At 37.1% G+C, this 15728-nt stretch overlaps 1 protein-coding gene across 4 annotated transcripts; it reads right to left on the bottom strand.

The window, feature by feature from the left end:
* Nucleotides 1-303: 303 nt before the first annotated feature.
* On the bottom strand, nucleotides 304-10625 carry LOC113727315 (general transcription and DNA repair factor IIH subunit TFB1-1-like). Of its 4 annotated transcripts, none has more exons than XM_072075942.1 (21): nucleotides 10388-10625; nucleotides 9898-10085; nucleotides 9685-9763; nucleotides 9359-9417; nucleotides 9178-9241; nucleotides 8008-8134; nucleotides 6230-6305; nucleotides 5711-5803; nucleotides 5363-5407; nucleotides 4664-4720; nucleotides 4380-4535; nucleotides 4117-4182; nucleotides 3619-3748; nucleotides 2863-2919; nucleotides 2610-2737; nucleotides 2341-2532; nucleotides 2139-2252; nucleotides 1969-2046; nucleotides 1670-1717; nucleotides 884-952; nucleotides 304-630 (listed from the first exon to the last, which is right to left on the bottom strand). In XM_072075942.1, exons 2-21 carry the CDS (start codon nucleotides 9985-9987, stop codon nucleotides 589-591), a joined length of 1770 nt encoding a protein of 589 aa, XP_071932043.1. In that variant the 5' UTR covers nucleotides 9988-10085; nucleotides 10388-10625; the 3' UTR covers nucleotides 304-588. The 4 variants fall into 4 exon arrangements, with proteins under 4 accessions (XP_071932043.1, XP_071932042.1, XP_027107205.2 ...); XM_072075941.1 differs by having other exon boundaries at nucleotides 304-595; XM_027251404.2 differs by having other exon boundaries at nucleotides 304-595; nucleotides 3619-3742.
* Between the last annotated feature and the right edge of the window lie 5103 nt (nucleotides 10626-15728).

The raw sequence follows: 15728 nt of genomic DNA, 5'->3' as shown, positions 1-15728 counted from the left end.
GAAACAATGTTGCAAATTTGAGCGTTTGGCTCTCCTCCTTTTAGATTACTTAACAAGATTGTTTTTCCAAGGATTGTAACTCTTTTTTTTTTTTTTAGGATTTCTCGCAAGGGGTGAACCCCTCAGACTAATTCCCGCCCTCCCAGACAACTTGCTGGCAGCGAGACTCAAAAACCAGAGACAACATCCCATCTTCAGCAGCCCCATGCCACCAGACCAAGCCTCGGAGGGCCCAAGGATTGTAACTCTTACTATACTATTAAGTCATGCATGTTCATTACCCCAAAAAGAAAGGGCAAACCCTTTTCCCGCGAACAAAGACACTGCATTTTACCTGTTACAGTAAGCAACAAGGTATCATACTCCATGATGGAAATTCACCAATCCACGATGTAGATCAAATTGGGTAAAAAAATGGCGAAGAGAAAATCAGCAAAATTTTTTAAATTTGCACAGTAGCCCACAATTGTTCCAAAATAACGGTATCTCAGCACGGTGAACAAAAAATTCTTTAGAAACCATTTGGTCTCTCCCCACTCCTTGCCGATCTGTTCTGTACATCTGCATCATAATGTGCAAAAGCTGCGTCTAGGGCCTGCAGCAAAAGGCTTGGTCCATGAATACACAGCTCTGTCAAAGCAAAAAAAGGGCAAGAAAATGTCTGGATATTTGCCATGTTTTGTCAATAGGATTAATGAAGTCATCTTCCATATTGAAGTAACATACAGGAGGTCGGTCAAGAATATGCTCATGCCAGATACCCAGTAACAAAATGGGTATACGGACTCAGCTTATCTGAAATATATCTAACCAAAACAACTAATAAACTTCTCTTTTGTGTTTCACAAATGTTCACATTTCATGAAATAGTTGAAAAGATAACCTGAAGCATTGGTTGCACAAGAAGCGAAACTTGATGTCGCAAGTCTGACTGCACAGATTCCTTGATCTCCTGCAAAGTTATATGCAAGAAAAATCAACTTAGAAGCAAGTAAAGCAGCTTTTATATGGGCAGAAAAAAATTTTGCTACCCAAGCCAGCTACGGAAAGATACGAGAACACACAATTATACTGCACTAACTATTTCACATTATATTCAAGGTTTTCTTCAATAATAAACAGTATACGCTTGTTATTATGCATGATCCTAGTGCGAAACTTAAAAAAAAACAAACACATAAATTAGGCAAACACATCCTTTTTAGCGCTTCAGACACCTTTTCCACCTTTCATTAGTTTAGAATAATAACTAGCTCATCTTCTTTTTGGCATGAGAAAATCAGGAGGTAGAGATAGTGGGCTTTTTAGTCTCTTGAGCTGACAAAAAACTAAGAAGAACGAGGAAAAAGTTCAAAATGGTCTCCTGAACTAAACAATTATCAAGAAATAGCAATTGATGATCTTAGCATTCATACAAAACAAATTGACGTATCTTTTGATAACTTTTTTATTTGTTTCTTCATTAAACATTTTACCACCACAAAAGTTGAAGCTTTCGGAGAAATATAACAGCAAGAATCACGAAATAAGATGTTCTTAACACTTAGTGACTAGTAATCTGCTGCCCAGGGAAGGAAAGAGCCTGCTGGCAGTAGCAAAAGGGGAGGGCATCAGCATCTTTTACTCTTCCCTTATCCATAAAGCTCCTGTATCCATAATATCACAATACCTGTAGCTTAGGATATATCTGGGACATAGCATCCTTCAATTTGGTTGCCTACAGAAGAACAAGCACCATAAAAGCTTAACTACAATACATCATCCAAATAGAAGTCATCTTTAGAAGAAGCTGATAAGTAAATGATCCATGACTGACAACACAACTCTATTGCAAATTATGTGCCACATCCAACAAGTTCATTACTGTTGAAGGGACATATAACCAAGCAATTTCTAGAAAGAATGTCCTCAAATAGATGTTTCCAGAATTTTTATTATGACACATCATATATAATTCTTTAGACTTACCTTAGTTAAAAGATACTTGGTTGTAATAGGATATGATGACCAAAAGTGCTTCAATAACTCCTGGATGGATGACCAGTGCTGAAACAAACAGATTATTGATCAGTTATCTCATGAATAAGACAATAGTATGAACACAATTAGCCCAACTACAGCTATTGGTGTCAACTCACAAGTAATAGTTCCTCTCTGGTGATTTTTGGCAAACTATCCAAAACACTCTCGTTTGGATTCCTCCCAAGATGATACTTGTTACTTGAAATATTCTGAGCCAACCCATTCAAAACCTACATATAATAGCACCAAGCAATTATATTCCTGTGTCAACGTAAGTGCAAATCAACATGTTTCGACAAGTGAGGAAAATGACAGCACCTTAAAAGCAACTTCTGAATTAATCGTGGGCTCAGTCAAACCCTGAAATTTAATCTCAGAGATGCACTCCTTCAAAGAACAATATGCTTCACGAGTACTCACACTACATTTTAATTGTTTTGCACCAGAAACAGTATCACCAAGAGTGCTGAAAGCATTTGCTTGCTGAGAATCGAAGTAGTCACGAGGATCCTGAGTCAAGAAGAAAGAATAATTTGAGAAGCTATAATTTAGAAGATCAAAAGATTTTCAAACAATAAAAATTTAACCTTAATACTAAGTGGTGCAACTGCAGGGTCACGAGGTGCCTGAAGATCCTCAATCTCGGTCATTCGAGAAATCCTCTCTAACCGCTCTTTGTCCAAGTACACATCAGATGCATCTTTAGCTAACTCAGCTAAAGGGGAAAAAAATTGTACAAAGAACTCTTAACTACAAGTTCTTTAGTTTTAATTCAAGATAAAAGTTTAAAGAACCCAAAAATAAAAATAAAAAACAACCAACAATACTAAGAGTATTAACCATGTTTCGTCCTTGCAAGTGCTTCAGCTACAGATCTTGTATCTCCTAGCTCAACATCTACACCAATTGGTCAACAAAAGTCAAAACACAAGAAAAAGCATTCTATAGTCACATATCACTCATCCCAAACAAGAAATCTACCACCGCAAGCAGAAAGACCCACAAAAACCTTTTGTTATAAAGTGAAAAATAAGAGATTCCTCAACAAATGTTATTAAAAGGAAACAGACTTTCATTAGCAGCGAATACTAGTTGGCAACAAATGGAAAGAAAGAAAGATCCAGGTACCATTGATTGATATCGATTGCTTTTCAATAATTCCAATCATCTATGACCGCAATACATGTTTATGGGGAACTCAGCAGGACATCCATCTTGTCAAAAACTTTGCCTTGGGTGACAATGTCCTAATGACACAACATAGTAAATAAGTCCCAATGGACAATACTACCAAGCAGGGGGCGCCCTTCCGTTAGTTTAGTCACTGGATGAAAGAAAGCCGACAAAAACAACTGCAGAATGGCATCCACTGGTGGAATAAATAAACCATCTTTTCATATAAAACATTTACACACCATCAATCACTCTTACACAGTTGCATGATCAGGAAAAGAAAATTGCAGAAGACAAAGGAAAACATGCTAATCAGTTTGGATTCTTTAAACCAGAGATGTGTAGGGTATTTAAAAACAATTGCCCATTGTAAAGCACTTCTACATACTTTCTCTCTTACTTTGATGAAGGATTTTTTTTTACCTATAACTCTTCCTTGAAGAACGACCGCTGCATGCTGGTTAAGGTGTTGTGAGAAAGATCTTCGGTATGGTTCATATTGCGAGTCTAAAACATCCTTGTTGTCATTGCGAGGTAGCCCATGGTCCTGTATCTTGCAAAAAATACTACATGAGTCTGCATAATAACAATATCACCCTTTATACCTCAATCTAAAACCAATCCAATAAGAGAAGCTCTTAAAGTTGTAACAAAAAGCATATTTTTCTGAGCATACTTTGTTACATCCACTTGGATACTGGATGGGAGAAATAAGGAAATAACATGTTCTCATTTGCAATGATACTGGCCACTTGGCCACTCCCAAAATGGACAAACATGGAAAATAACAGAACTCTGCATTCTTAGTCAAATAATGAAGTATGGACAAGAAGCAGAACAATCAGCAGCCTACACCTTGAGAGAGTTTATAAAGCAGGTATTAGAGTATCCAATATAACAAATAAATGCCAATGCACATACCGGGAGATGCATGTAATCATCTCCTTCATCAGCTTCCATGTCCAAAGTAGGATCCACCTGCCTAATCTGAAAGGACAGATAGAGGGATAAACTATTCAAATTTAAACCAATTCAAGCACAAAGTTTTGAGAGTACTTCTAAGAGAAAAATTCATAAGAGAGAACAGAACCAAAAGCAAATATCATAGCATAGAAAACAAATCATCATAATGCAGGTCACTCCTGAGATAAAGTTGAGCATAAAATGACATTCACATAGAACACCTTCTTCCGAGCTTCATTAACTAACATGTCATCTTGCTTCAAAAATACTGCAAGTTCCTCATCTTCTGCAGCCTCTGCTGCTGCAGCAATGACATTTTTTGTACTATGGAGGTATTCCGCTCGCGAGTATTTAGTCCAAAACTCTTTTTCAGTCATCTGGCAAAGAAGACATTTAATGATGAAAAACAGCACAGCAACATTGAAGGAAAGATCAGTAAAGGCTTAAAGAAGTCAAGTCTGTGGTGAAGAGATCAGCCCGGGTAGAATAACAAGTTTAACTCTACCTTGTTTGGCACAAAATTGAGATATGCTTGGCGAACAGCTGGTTTCTCTGCAAAAATCTAAAGATGATCTTAAGTTAGATCCAAGGGAGGAGAAAATCTTGAAGATTGCAAAGAAATTTTTAGAACAGATTTTAGATATAAAAAGAACTACTGTCACCAGACTCTTTCCATTTGTCCCAGCTCATGTTCTTAAACTGTCCCTACCTATGAAACTTCATATCACTATTGAAATAAATACTTATAAAATAGGTTAGAACTCAAATAAATTCATGAACATCTTTATTTTTTCAGTCTCAATGACAAGGTTTTCAATTATTACAAGTTCAATGGAAGCTCCTGTTGTGAATAAGTAGAGATTAGGAGCATCTAGGTTCAAGTCCAAGTCATTGAACAAATTATAGGCATTCAACAAAAGTTGGTCAACACATACAACTTGAGGGAACAGGAAAAGAAGTACATCCCTATGCTGGAAAATTTGGAACAGGAAATTGAAGCAGAAATATCCATAAGCGTAGAGCAATGCAAAAACATAAAAGTACAGCAATAATAATTTGGGTAAACAAAATATCCTACTGTTATTCATGAATATAGAAACAAATAAAGTTTAATTTTACAGAGCACTGCATATTGAAATAAGTTACTCACTTCCAAAGCAGAATAGAGTGTCTGGATTGATTAAATGAAAGAAAATCACAATACCTGAAGGATAATCTCTGGTGTTAAGTTAAATGTAACTCTGTTGGACTGCAAAAGAAAGAACAGGAATTACCAGGAGCAGTACATCCAATACCAAAATAATCCAACGAGAAGTTGAAAGGATCAGCTTTATATTGACACACAAATGCAAAAACCAAAAACCTTCCTAGCAAAAGCAGTTAAAAATATAAAATTTGAAAAGCAACGTGTAAAAAAGTTAATTGTTATAGAGAATCATTCCATTAGGATACAAGTAAGTTTGTTGAATAAACTTATCAAGCAACAAGCGCAAACAAAAGAAAAGGATACATGCAAGTGCAATGTGCAAAGAAAAGCAAATCAACAATATACCTGACCATCAGCTAAAGGTTTGGTACTCCACATATCATTTTTTAATGCCACTCTTTGCTTTGGCCTCCTGCTGTAATTCTGCTCCAACAACTTCTGCATGTTGTCGGTAAATTAAAAGGTTCTGTCACAAAATTCGGAATTCAAATATAATTCCAAGTCAAGAAACTGCACCAATAAGTAGTCATAAAAATCTGACAAAGGTTCTAAAATATGCAGATCCTATCTGGAGTCTGGACAAGCCTTCACATTGAATTTTTTTTGTCTTGTACAATTTTGACTAGCAAATGCATTTCATAGTTATGCTCCTTTACACTTTTCTCTTTCCAATTCTTGAATACCTTCTCATGGACATAAAATGCAATGGTGTCGCACAGCGATGCTCCCATATATGAAATCAAAAACTTATCCTCTTATAAGTGACTATTGTGAATGTTGTCCAGAGAAAGATAAAAATACAGTATATACATGTCCAAAAGCAACAACCAATCAAATCTGTTTACTTTCTTTTCAGTTACTAACCTTCCTCGTTGCCCAGAATTCAGCTTCAGATAGGATACCTCCAATCACAAATTGCTTGTGAAGTTTCTGTAAATCACTGCCAGTGAATTTTCAGTTATGTTAACCAAAAAAGTATTTGTGATACAGAGCCATTTCTAATCAAATGAAAGACAATTCTAGCAATCTTAATATCAGTTAAAACCAATACAGACTCAGTCAACCAGATAGATAAACCAATTTGAAACTCAGTCAACCAGATAAAATTCAAGATTATCTATGTTGAGGTTAGGATGCCAAACGCAATACTTATCTGCTTCTGCAAGAGAGTTTTTTCAAATATAGCAGTTCTAAAGTGGTCACATGTCACCAACCAACTCAAGATTCAGTATCCTGTAATACTGAATTTTGGGAAATATAAACTATTTCTGTTACTTGGTGACCACCTGGGTACAACTGTTGCCAGCTTTTGTAGAGACTTTACCGTGGTTGTAATCCCTCAATCACACAGCTAACTATCCGGGACAGGAGAACGTACTTTTGACATCAGAATGCCAAGGACAGCAGGAGCTTCTAAAGGAGAAAGACACTCTTTTTTGGGGGCTGAGGAGGGAATACCCGATCCTAGAGGTGGCAGTTTGCATTTGTATCCACACATCCATCCACATAAACCCATCTTAAACGGATTTGGATGGCTGAGAGAAACTATGACTTTAAACAGATGGCAATTTAAACCTAGTTAAGTTACAACTTTAAATGGGTTATACATGTCATCCATATAAATTCATCAAAAAATGAAAAAAAAAAAAAAAAAAAAAGGTCCTCTCCCCACACACACACACCTACACTCACACACTCAAACACGCATGAAAACAATTACAGGATCCCACCTCACCTGCAAACACAGTGGCACACACTTTCTTTCATGCAAAAAGATGCAGTCACATACAAAGATAGCAATATGCCCTCTCAAAGAGAGTTATTCGTAATTAGTGGATCTCAGAAAGAAATCGAAGCAAAATGAGACAGTCGGAGCTTGGCAACATTGCCAGATTCAATTCAAACTTCCTTTTGGAAATTAATGAATTAGACATGCAGTAGTAGCCAACCATTCTATGGAAAATTTGACCACTGTAAATCCTAGGAACTTCTACAGAAAATTTGACCACTGTAAATCCTAGGAACTAGGTTTTAGGAGTAAATGGTTAATTAAGTGGATAAAGATTTGGCATTATCCACTTAATTCCATCCATTTAGATCCATTAATGAAATCGTTGTAATTGGAGTGGATTAATTATATCCGCTATTTATCTAAGTGAAGCCATTTATCAAATATTTATCCACTTTGTCACTTCTGTAGCAAGCCCACTTTTGGCCACTAAGATATTTTGATTTCATATCCCACATTCAGCATTCAAAGTTCTAAAGCGGTTCACTTTTGGCCAGTCAAGACATCAAACAAGCAACACACCATATCAGATGATCTGCTTTAAATTAACTGTATGAAATTAGACAGAGCAGCCAAAAGTGTACTACTTTAGAAGTTGAGTGGGTGGTTTGAAAAAGTTAATAGTTTAACAGCCAAAAGTGAACAGCTTAGCGCCCGTTTATGTATTCTTCCCACCCCTTTCTGGTCAGAGAAAAAATTCCCAGGTGTAATGTATATGCTGAATTTCTATATAATCAATCTAAAATGCAGCAATGCACCTAAGATATTAATGAAACACAAATGTTCCTTAATAAGATTAAGGATGCAGCAGCATTACACAGATATAGGAAGGAAAGGGGTAGAGCACTTCTACCTATCCTCCTGCAGTAGCTTAATACGACGCTCCATTTCAGCTGCACTAAGTTGCTCATCTTGAATCGGAACAGCAGATTTTTCAGGAACTGTTCTCCCAGCTTCTCCGGATAGTGCAATAGCTGAGGCTGTTCTTCATTCAGATATGCATTATTTCCATAGAAACAATACATTAATTAGATTTTAAAAAAAATTGAAAAGTTCCAAGTACAAATGCATAGACATCATATGAAGAATGGCTAATGCAATCTCATTTACATATTAAGGACTAGATGGTCAGCATCACAAATGGTCAGCACAGTAAAGCCATAATTATTTTCATGATAAGTTAAGAGTGCAGGATAACTGATTAGTAACTGTAATTTCACTACCTGGTTGTGTACCAAGTTCTTTCAACTGTAAGTCTTTTCTATACCAAACAACATAGACCATAGCACTTTATATGAGCAAGTGAAGATATATACATGCCATATGAAGAATTCGTTTTACAAGATGGTGCATATAACATTGAATCTCCTTTTAAAAGTCACCAAAAGAAGATTAAGACAGAAGCAGATAGCAACTATTCCCAAAGTTCATATAATGGTCTAGAGGCCACATGCCAATCCTTGTGTAGGATCAAGGTATCAATTGGAAACATGATGTCAGTTACTAGGCTCTGATTGCTAGTTACAAATAGAGGCAAAGAACCTAGGTCACCAGATAAGTCCTGGTTTTCACTTCCAAGCTGTCAATTAGTACAGGTATTCCAAAGTTTCAACTAAGTTTGGCATGAATCTAAAGGCTCACAACAACTTAATAATCAAAATTTGTCAAGTACCAGACTACTTCGGTAACTTGATGCAGATATCGATAGTGATTATGGTTTGAAAATAAAATAAAATTCTCAAACTTTAGTTCTGAGCACAAGTACGAATTAGATGGTAAACAAAGGAAGGGGAATTTCATTTTTACTTATTAACCAATGGCCCGATTTTTCTTAAAAACTAAACAAAAAAGGGAAAAAAAAAGTTTGTACTCATATATGCATGTGTACCTTATAAGCATCTACAGTGCGTATTTGATACACGAAGATATATATACACACTTAAACACAGATCCAGAGGGCAATCATATGTACAACTGAAGTCAAGCACATAATAATAGGGTAATTTAAGCTCTTGTATCCCACCTACAAAATCCTTGCAAACATTGCGGTCTGGGAAGTTCTCAAACTCAAAAATGTAATTGCCACCCTGTCATAATGTGGAGTTAAGCTCATACAGTCACGTCTAGCTCGAAAGGAATAAATGCAACAGTTTACAGGAGTTACAGCTGTGCAGTAAAAGTGACCTAGTCAAAGCATATCGAACCTGATCCTGAGTAAGGTTAAGGAGCGCTTGCTTAGTTCCATCCTTGGTGAATTTGTGCCCTGAAAATTTCAACATGTCCATCAATCTATACTACACTGCTAGACAGATCACATCCGGGAAAAAAAAATTATGGGCATGTAGAAATGGGACTCATACAGATTTCATGACCAGCTTATTAATAGTTTCTTTCTACTTATTGGTCCAAATACTGAAGTGACAATCCAGGGACTGATCCATCTGATAGTAGTCCAATTCCACAAAATTAAGGACATTAATCAAGACAACTCAGCGCCTTAAAAAAGAAAGGATCAGCAGAACAGCAGCACCTTTAATTGTTCTGAACTCTACATTATGTTTCACAGGTGAACTCGGATCATTTGGCATGAAAGTAAACCTATCTTTAGTCTGCAAAACAGCCAAAAAAAGAAATGGAAAATAACTACTAGAATGTCAGAAGGCATATAATTAGACAAAACAACCAAATAGATATGCAATTATCCAAATGAGTTCTAACTGATTGAAAATAAATGATAAATTACCAATTTCAAAACGCCAGGTGTTCCAGGGTCCTTCACAGATGACTTGTGCCTGGCTCTCTTAACCACCACCTGCTGCTGCTTATCTGCCATACAGTCTGCACAATAATGTGCACGGATACAGACCGAAAAAATGAATCCAATTCCGGAAAGGAAAAATAGTCCTTATGCTCCTTTACTTAAGCAAGGCCCTATACCAAAACGAAGCAGAAGTTTCGATTAGATTGGGAAATTGGCAATTTTCTCCAAGAAAAAATTATTATAATAGGCAGACTTCTTCAACTTTCTGTTCAGCAATTAAAAAAAAAAAAAGAAAATCCTCCGAGTCAACCCGTTTCAACTCTGGACCAAATCAAAAAACCTTTCTACTAAAATTATGAAAAGAAAATGAAGATCCTCCAAAAACATCCCAAAACAGTGACAAATAAAATAAAATGGACAAACTTAATGAAAGGAAAATAAACCAAGGACAATAAGAAATTAATCTCCATACCAATCTTTAGGCAAACTAGTCTCATTAAAAACCCTCAAAAGAAAGCAACAGCAAGTGGGTGGAAGAAAGGAGAAGGTAGTTGACAAGGGAAGAACGGAGAAGGTGATTGAAAGCAAGGAAGGAGAAGGTGAATGGCGACTGATGCTTCGATGTGGCGGAAGACGCCGGTGAGTGCGCGGCGAGTAGCAGAGGAGTCCGCGTTGTTGGGTGAAATGGGCAATGTACTTCTGAGCTAAAGTATGATGAACTTTGTATACTACAAGCAAGCCGGTAGCCAGTTTGCGTTGTCGGTTTTCTTTGAAAGGGGAAAAAAAAAAACTTTCATTAGGGTTAAATGCACTAATTCCCTAATTTCATTCTCAATTGCAGTTACTCCCCCACGAGTTCGTTTGGTTCATGGGTTGGATGAAATATGATGGCTCATTCTTGGATTATTAATGTTGGATTGAGTCATCCTTGAATTAACAATCCAAATTATCTTATGTTTGGTTGGTTCTAAGTTGGATAGGATATATTGAAAAATAATTCTATTTGTGTTTAGTTGGAGATTGAATGAGATAGAATTACTATTTTAACGATCAAAATACCCCTTAATTTGTAGGATCATTTTAATAAAGTAATTTAATAATTTATAACTTTTATTAAAATATAAAGTAATTTGAAGCTTTAGAATTATAAAGTGAATCAAAAGTTTTGACATATAAAAATTTGCATTCACCCAAACTTAGGCCATTTGGACTCTTCAAAAATAGGTTTTAATCTAGTTTTTGAATCTAAATTTGAAATTCAATTAAATAATGGGCCGAGTTTTGACTAAATTCACGTTAAATTGAATAAAATTCAACCCATTTAAGAGTTTTAAATGAGCCAATATAGAAGATTTTTCTTTAGACAATCTTGAACTTATTGAATCGCTCATTCATAAAACCCAATTGATAAGGTCATGTATTTATATAGATTTTGGTTGAGAAAATAAGGTTAGTAAGGACAATATAGTCCTTTTATTATGATGTACGTAGGGGCAAATTAGTAAAAATGTAAATTAATTAATAGGGGTAAATTTGTCATAAAATTTAGAATAATGAATAAGGGGAAAATAGTCAAAAAAATTAATGTAATTAGTAAGGGCAAATTAGCCCATTTATAATCATTTACTAGTGAGAGTACGTTTGTGACAGCCCCACCTTCCCCTAAGGCGAACCAAAGGGGTTAGCGGACTGCCTGCCCAACTCTTGCCAGGACGAACGGTTCAGTTTAGAGCGATCTAATACGTTCCGGAACTTACAACCGCGCGTAAACAAGTCAAAATGTCAAATAAAAAAAAATGAAATCGGAATCGGCCATGAATAGTAACCGACACATCAAAACCCAACCAAACGTCAAGCAAATATTCACATCTCGAAATTAAGCATATACAACCCAAAGGGGCATACAAAAGTTATTCAAAAGTGGATACAGGTACGGTTTGCCAAATTAAAAGAGAAACGGATCCAAAAGTACATCTAGGGTTTCAATCAAGGAGCTATACAAAAGATCTGTCCATCTAACTCAATTCAGCAACCAACTATCAAATTCAGTCCAAAAGTATTTATTTTCCTATAAGGAAAATAAAAAAAAACAGAAAGGGGTGAGCTTGCGTTCAATGAGGTACCAGACACATAGCAGTAAAATCATAGCATTTCACATTTAACAAATCAGGTACACATGCCAGAGGTAAAGTAAAGGAACCAATGATTCAAATAGGAAGGATACAGGTGGCTCTCAGGAGCCAAATTCCCATTCGCGTCACCAAAGATTGATCGAAATAATAGTTGACACTCCGTCAACGCTAAAGGAGTAACCAATACCGTAGACTCCACTTTCTCCGATTCCTTCCACCTCACATACCCCTACCGGGCCCGAAATCCAATCAGATCAGAAATGGTAATACTCGAGTATACCGGAATCAAGGGTCTCAATACCCAAAGATCCCAAAACAGACTATCGTGGTTCGTTATCTAATCGACCAGACCCTTGCCGGCCCGACTCGAGTAACTGGCCACAGGTGTTGAGCTCAGAGGTCACAGAAAGGTCGTTGGATACAAGTTTCCAAACGACGTCAGAACAGATACAGATAGCAGATTCCGATACGCACTCAAGATTGGCATATGAACAGACAAGAGAACGAGTGTGATAAAGTACACCCTCGCCTCCATTTTATCAAAACAGTATTTGGCTCCAACAGTCATAAATCAAGTATTTCAGATATTCAGATATTTCACATAACAGGTAGCAGGTAGTGAAACACTCACCGGTGTCAGTACAGATACCTCAAAAGTTTGGGCTTTAGTCACCAAGAAACCCTAAAATAACCAAGGTGAAACAATTATGGTTCCCACTTTCACGAATCCAGTATACGAAATGCATAACTAAGACTTAACTATAAGTCGTGTGCCTGATCACATTAGCTACCAGTGCAAAGAAATAACAATGAAATTGGAGAAAAAGGTAGCGGTTGGTATCAAAAACATGAACAACCCTAAAACCCTTCGCTCAAGTCACAATTAAATCCAACTAGCGTTCAAGTAAAATTTCGACAGCAAGTCCCTTGTGTTTACCTATTGTTCAGCCATTAATGGCTTCATTATTTCCTCAAATCAGTGCCAATATCTCATACAAAAATAATCTCATTTCCAAAAGCCGTTCACTAAGTTTAAAGTCATTCAAGTACAAAATTTAGCTAGGAAAATGACCGAAAACGAAAGTCAAGCCCTAAAACTATTCAAATAAACACAATAAGACTCGCTTACAAGTTATAAACCAATTCCAGATACCACCAAAATAGAGTTCCATAAGCATACATAAACATTAGAGGAAACTAGAAAAATCCGGAAATGTAGTTAAGCGTTAACCAGAAAAAAACAGTTTTTGACGTCATTTTACGGTTTTGGTACCAATGGCACTACGATTATCGGAAGAAGGTGCAAGACCCACCGTTTCGAAGCTAAGAGATAGGGTTACAATATTTCAGAAGGTCACTCAGCCCAGTTTTGAGTGTAACCAGGTCAAAAATGCAAGATACTACACCGGAACCGGAAAAACAGATTCACAGAGCGCATTCTGGTTCAAACATCATAAGTCAGCCTATCTAAGTCCAAATCCAGTAATTCAAAAGCCATCCGAAAGCTAAGAAATAGGGCTACAATACATTAGAAGACCTCAACAACCAATTCCAAATCATTCCCAACCAAAATAACCCATCACAGAAGCAATTCCCAAATTCGGGTAAAACCAGGGCAGCAAGGGTAATTCCATCTTTTCTCAAGCTACGCTACTCCGATTGACCTGAAATTTTGCAGACTCCTCTAAAATATCATTCCCTACAACTTTCATGTTTTAACCCAAGGCCAATTCAGCCTCTAACTATGAGCTACAAAACCAGGCAGAATGTAATTCAAAGAAACCCTACTTTCCAATTTTCTTTCTAAAACAGAAATTGCTTGCAATTAACCACTTTTTCCACCTTCTAGCTTCCTTAAATAGCATTTTCAATCATCATACATAATCACATAATCATATCCATATGAAAATAGAAAAATCCCCAATAATTACAAAATTTCACCAATTCAACCAAAAATCAAGATATAAACCATAAAATTGCATCTTATACTACCACTAATCATGGATTAAACATCATTAGAGGGAGGAGGGGGGTCCTTTTCAACTTACCTTAGCAACACAAGGGAGGGAGCAACTAATCCTCTTAGCTTTCCAAATAACTCCACTAAACTCCTCACAAACACTCCCTTAAGTGTTTCTATGGAGCAAAAACAAGATTCAATGGTTGATTTGGTAGATTGGAGCAAAACTTGGAGAGTTTTCTTTCTTTTGCTTAGAGAGAGAGAGGGAGAACCGGCCACAATAGCTAAGAATGAAGAGGATTTTTGGTAATTTTTGTGATTTATTTGGTCAAATAGAAAAAGGTGAATAGTGGTCTTACTTAAGAATAAATCCTATGGTGACACTTGTCACCCTTTAATGCATCTCTATCTCTTTGTTCCCTCTCACACCAATCCAAATAGCAATCTCTAATTATCTCTTAACATCCGATCAATTAATTTCAGTATCCAAAACTTAACCTAATTGGCCGAATTTTTCCAAACTTTTCGCACTAGCGGGTCCCACATCCGATATACGCTCTTAATTTCTCAAAAACTAACCGATACTAGAAAAATTATTTAAAAACTATATTTACTCATAAAATTTATTTGCACAATTTTTTGAATAAAGAAAAGGTGGAAAAACGTGTATTTAAAAGAAATTAAAACCTAAAAATTAAGAAAATTACGGGTTCTCACACTCTCTCCCCCTTAAAGAAATTTCGTCCTCGAAATTTTCTTATCAACGAAATCTATCAGATCTAAGGTACCCAATAGACCATACCTTCTACGTCCTCAGACGAGTCAGAATCCTGATGGTGTTCTATAGAGTACACCTGAGCCGGTACCTTGGATCCAGTCCCTTCCTTTTCCGACTGTCCAGGGTTAGTCTTAATGGGTTGCGGGGTCTCTTTTCCTATTCGCAATCGAACTGGGCAGTCAGCAATCCGATGATCGGCACTACCGCAGCGCAGACATTTTCCCTCTTTCTTCCAACAATTTGCCTCCGTATGGCTTGGCCCTCCGCAATATCCACAGGGACCACGAGTAGCAGAGACCGGTCCCCCCTGAGAGACATCACGCAACACCCCTGGTTGTCGTATTCCTCCGTTTCCCTTTCCAATCTTAGGGGGCATATTTGTACCTTCATGCTCAGAGCTACTCCCAGGAAAACCCCTTTTTTTTGGCTTGAAAGTTTTTCACCTGCAGCCTAGCATTCTCTACTCGTTGCGCCTTCTCTACTGCATTGCTGAAGGCATTAATTTGGACTACCGCGAGGTCCTTCTGGATTTCTACGTTTAGGCCCTGGACAAATCGCCGGATTCTTCGTTGCTCGATCATGATGAGTTCGGGTGCAAATTTGGATAGGCGGGTGAATTGGCTCTCGTATTCCGCTACAGATTAGGCCCCCTAACGAAGTCGAATAAATTCATCTTCCTTCCGCTCCTGAACTAGAGGAGGGAAAAATTCGGCATTGAATTCTCGCATAAAATTCACCCAAGTCCTGAGCGTTTGTTCCTGTTCCCATTTTTGCCGAATAACGTTCCATCAGGAATGGGCCGCCCCTTCTAGTTGGAAGATGGCAAAAGTCACCTGCCTGTCTTCGGTGTAATGCAGGGCCACAAAGATATCCACCATCTTCTCGAACCACCTTTCGGCGACATCCGGGTCGGGTTCCCCAATAAATTTCGGTGGTGCGAACT

The sequence above is a fragment of the Coffea arabica genome, chromosome 2c, assembly GCF_036785885.1.
Source record: "Coffea arabica cultivar ET-39 chromosome 2c, Coffea Arabica ET-39 HiFi, whole genome shotgun sequence".
Taxonomy (NCBI): Eukaryota; Viridiplantae; Streptophyta; class Magnoliopsida; order Gentianales; family Rubiaceae; genus Coffea; species Coffea arabica.
The sequence above is the reverse complement of the archived record's forward strand: the minus strand, read 5'-3'. Positions and strand labels throughout refer to the sequence as shown.

Bases quoted from the DNA above. Each gene is read 5' to 3' on its own strand.
- LOC113727315 (XM_072075941.1), bottom strand. From the start codon at position 9,987: ATGGCAGATAAGCAGCAGCAGGTGGTGGTTAAGAGAGCCAGGCACAAG. The intron at 9,242-9,358 runs GTTCGATATGCT...ACATTATGACAG, and splicing joins TTAACCTTACTCAGGATCAG to GGTGGCAATTACATTTTTGA. The intron at 2,047-2,138 runs GTGAGTTGACAC...TGTTTGTTTCAG, and splicing joins CCAGAGAGGAACTATTACTT to CACTGGTCATCCATCCAGGA.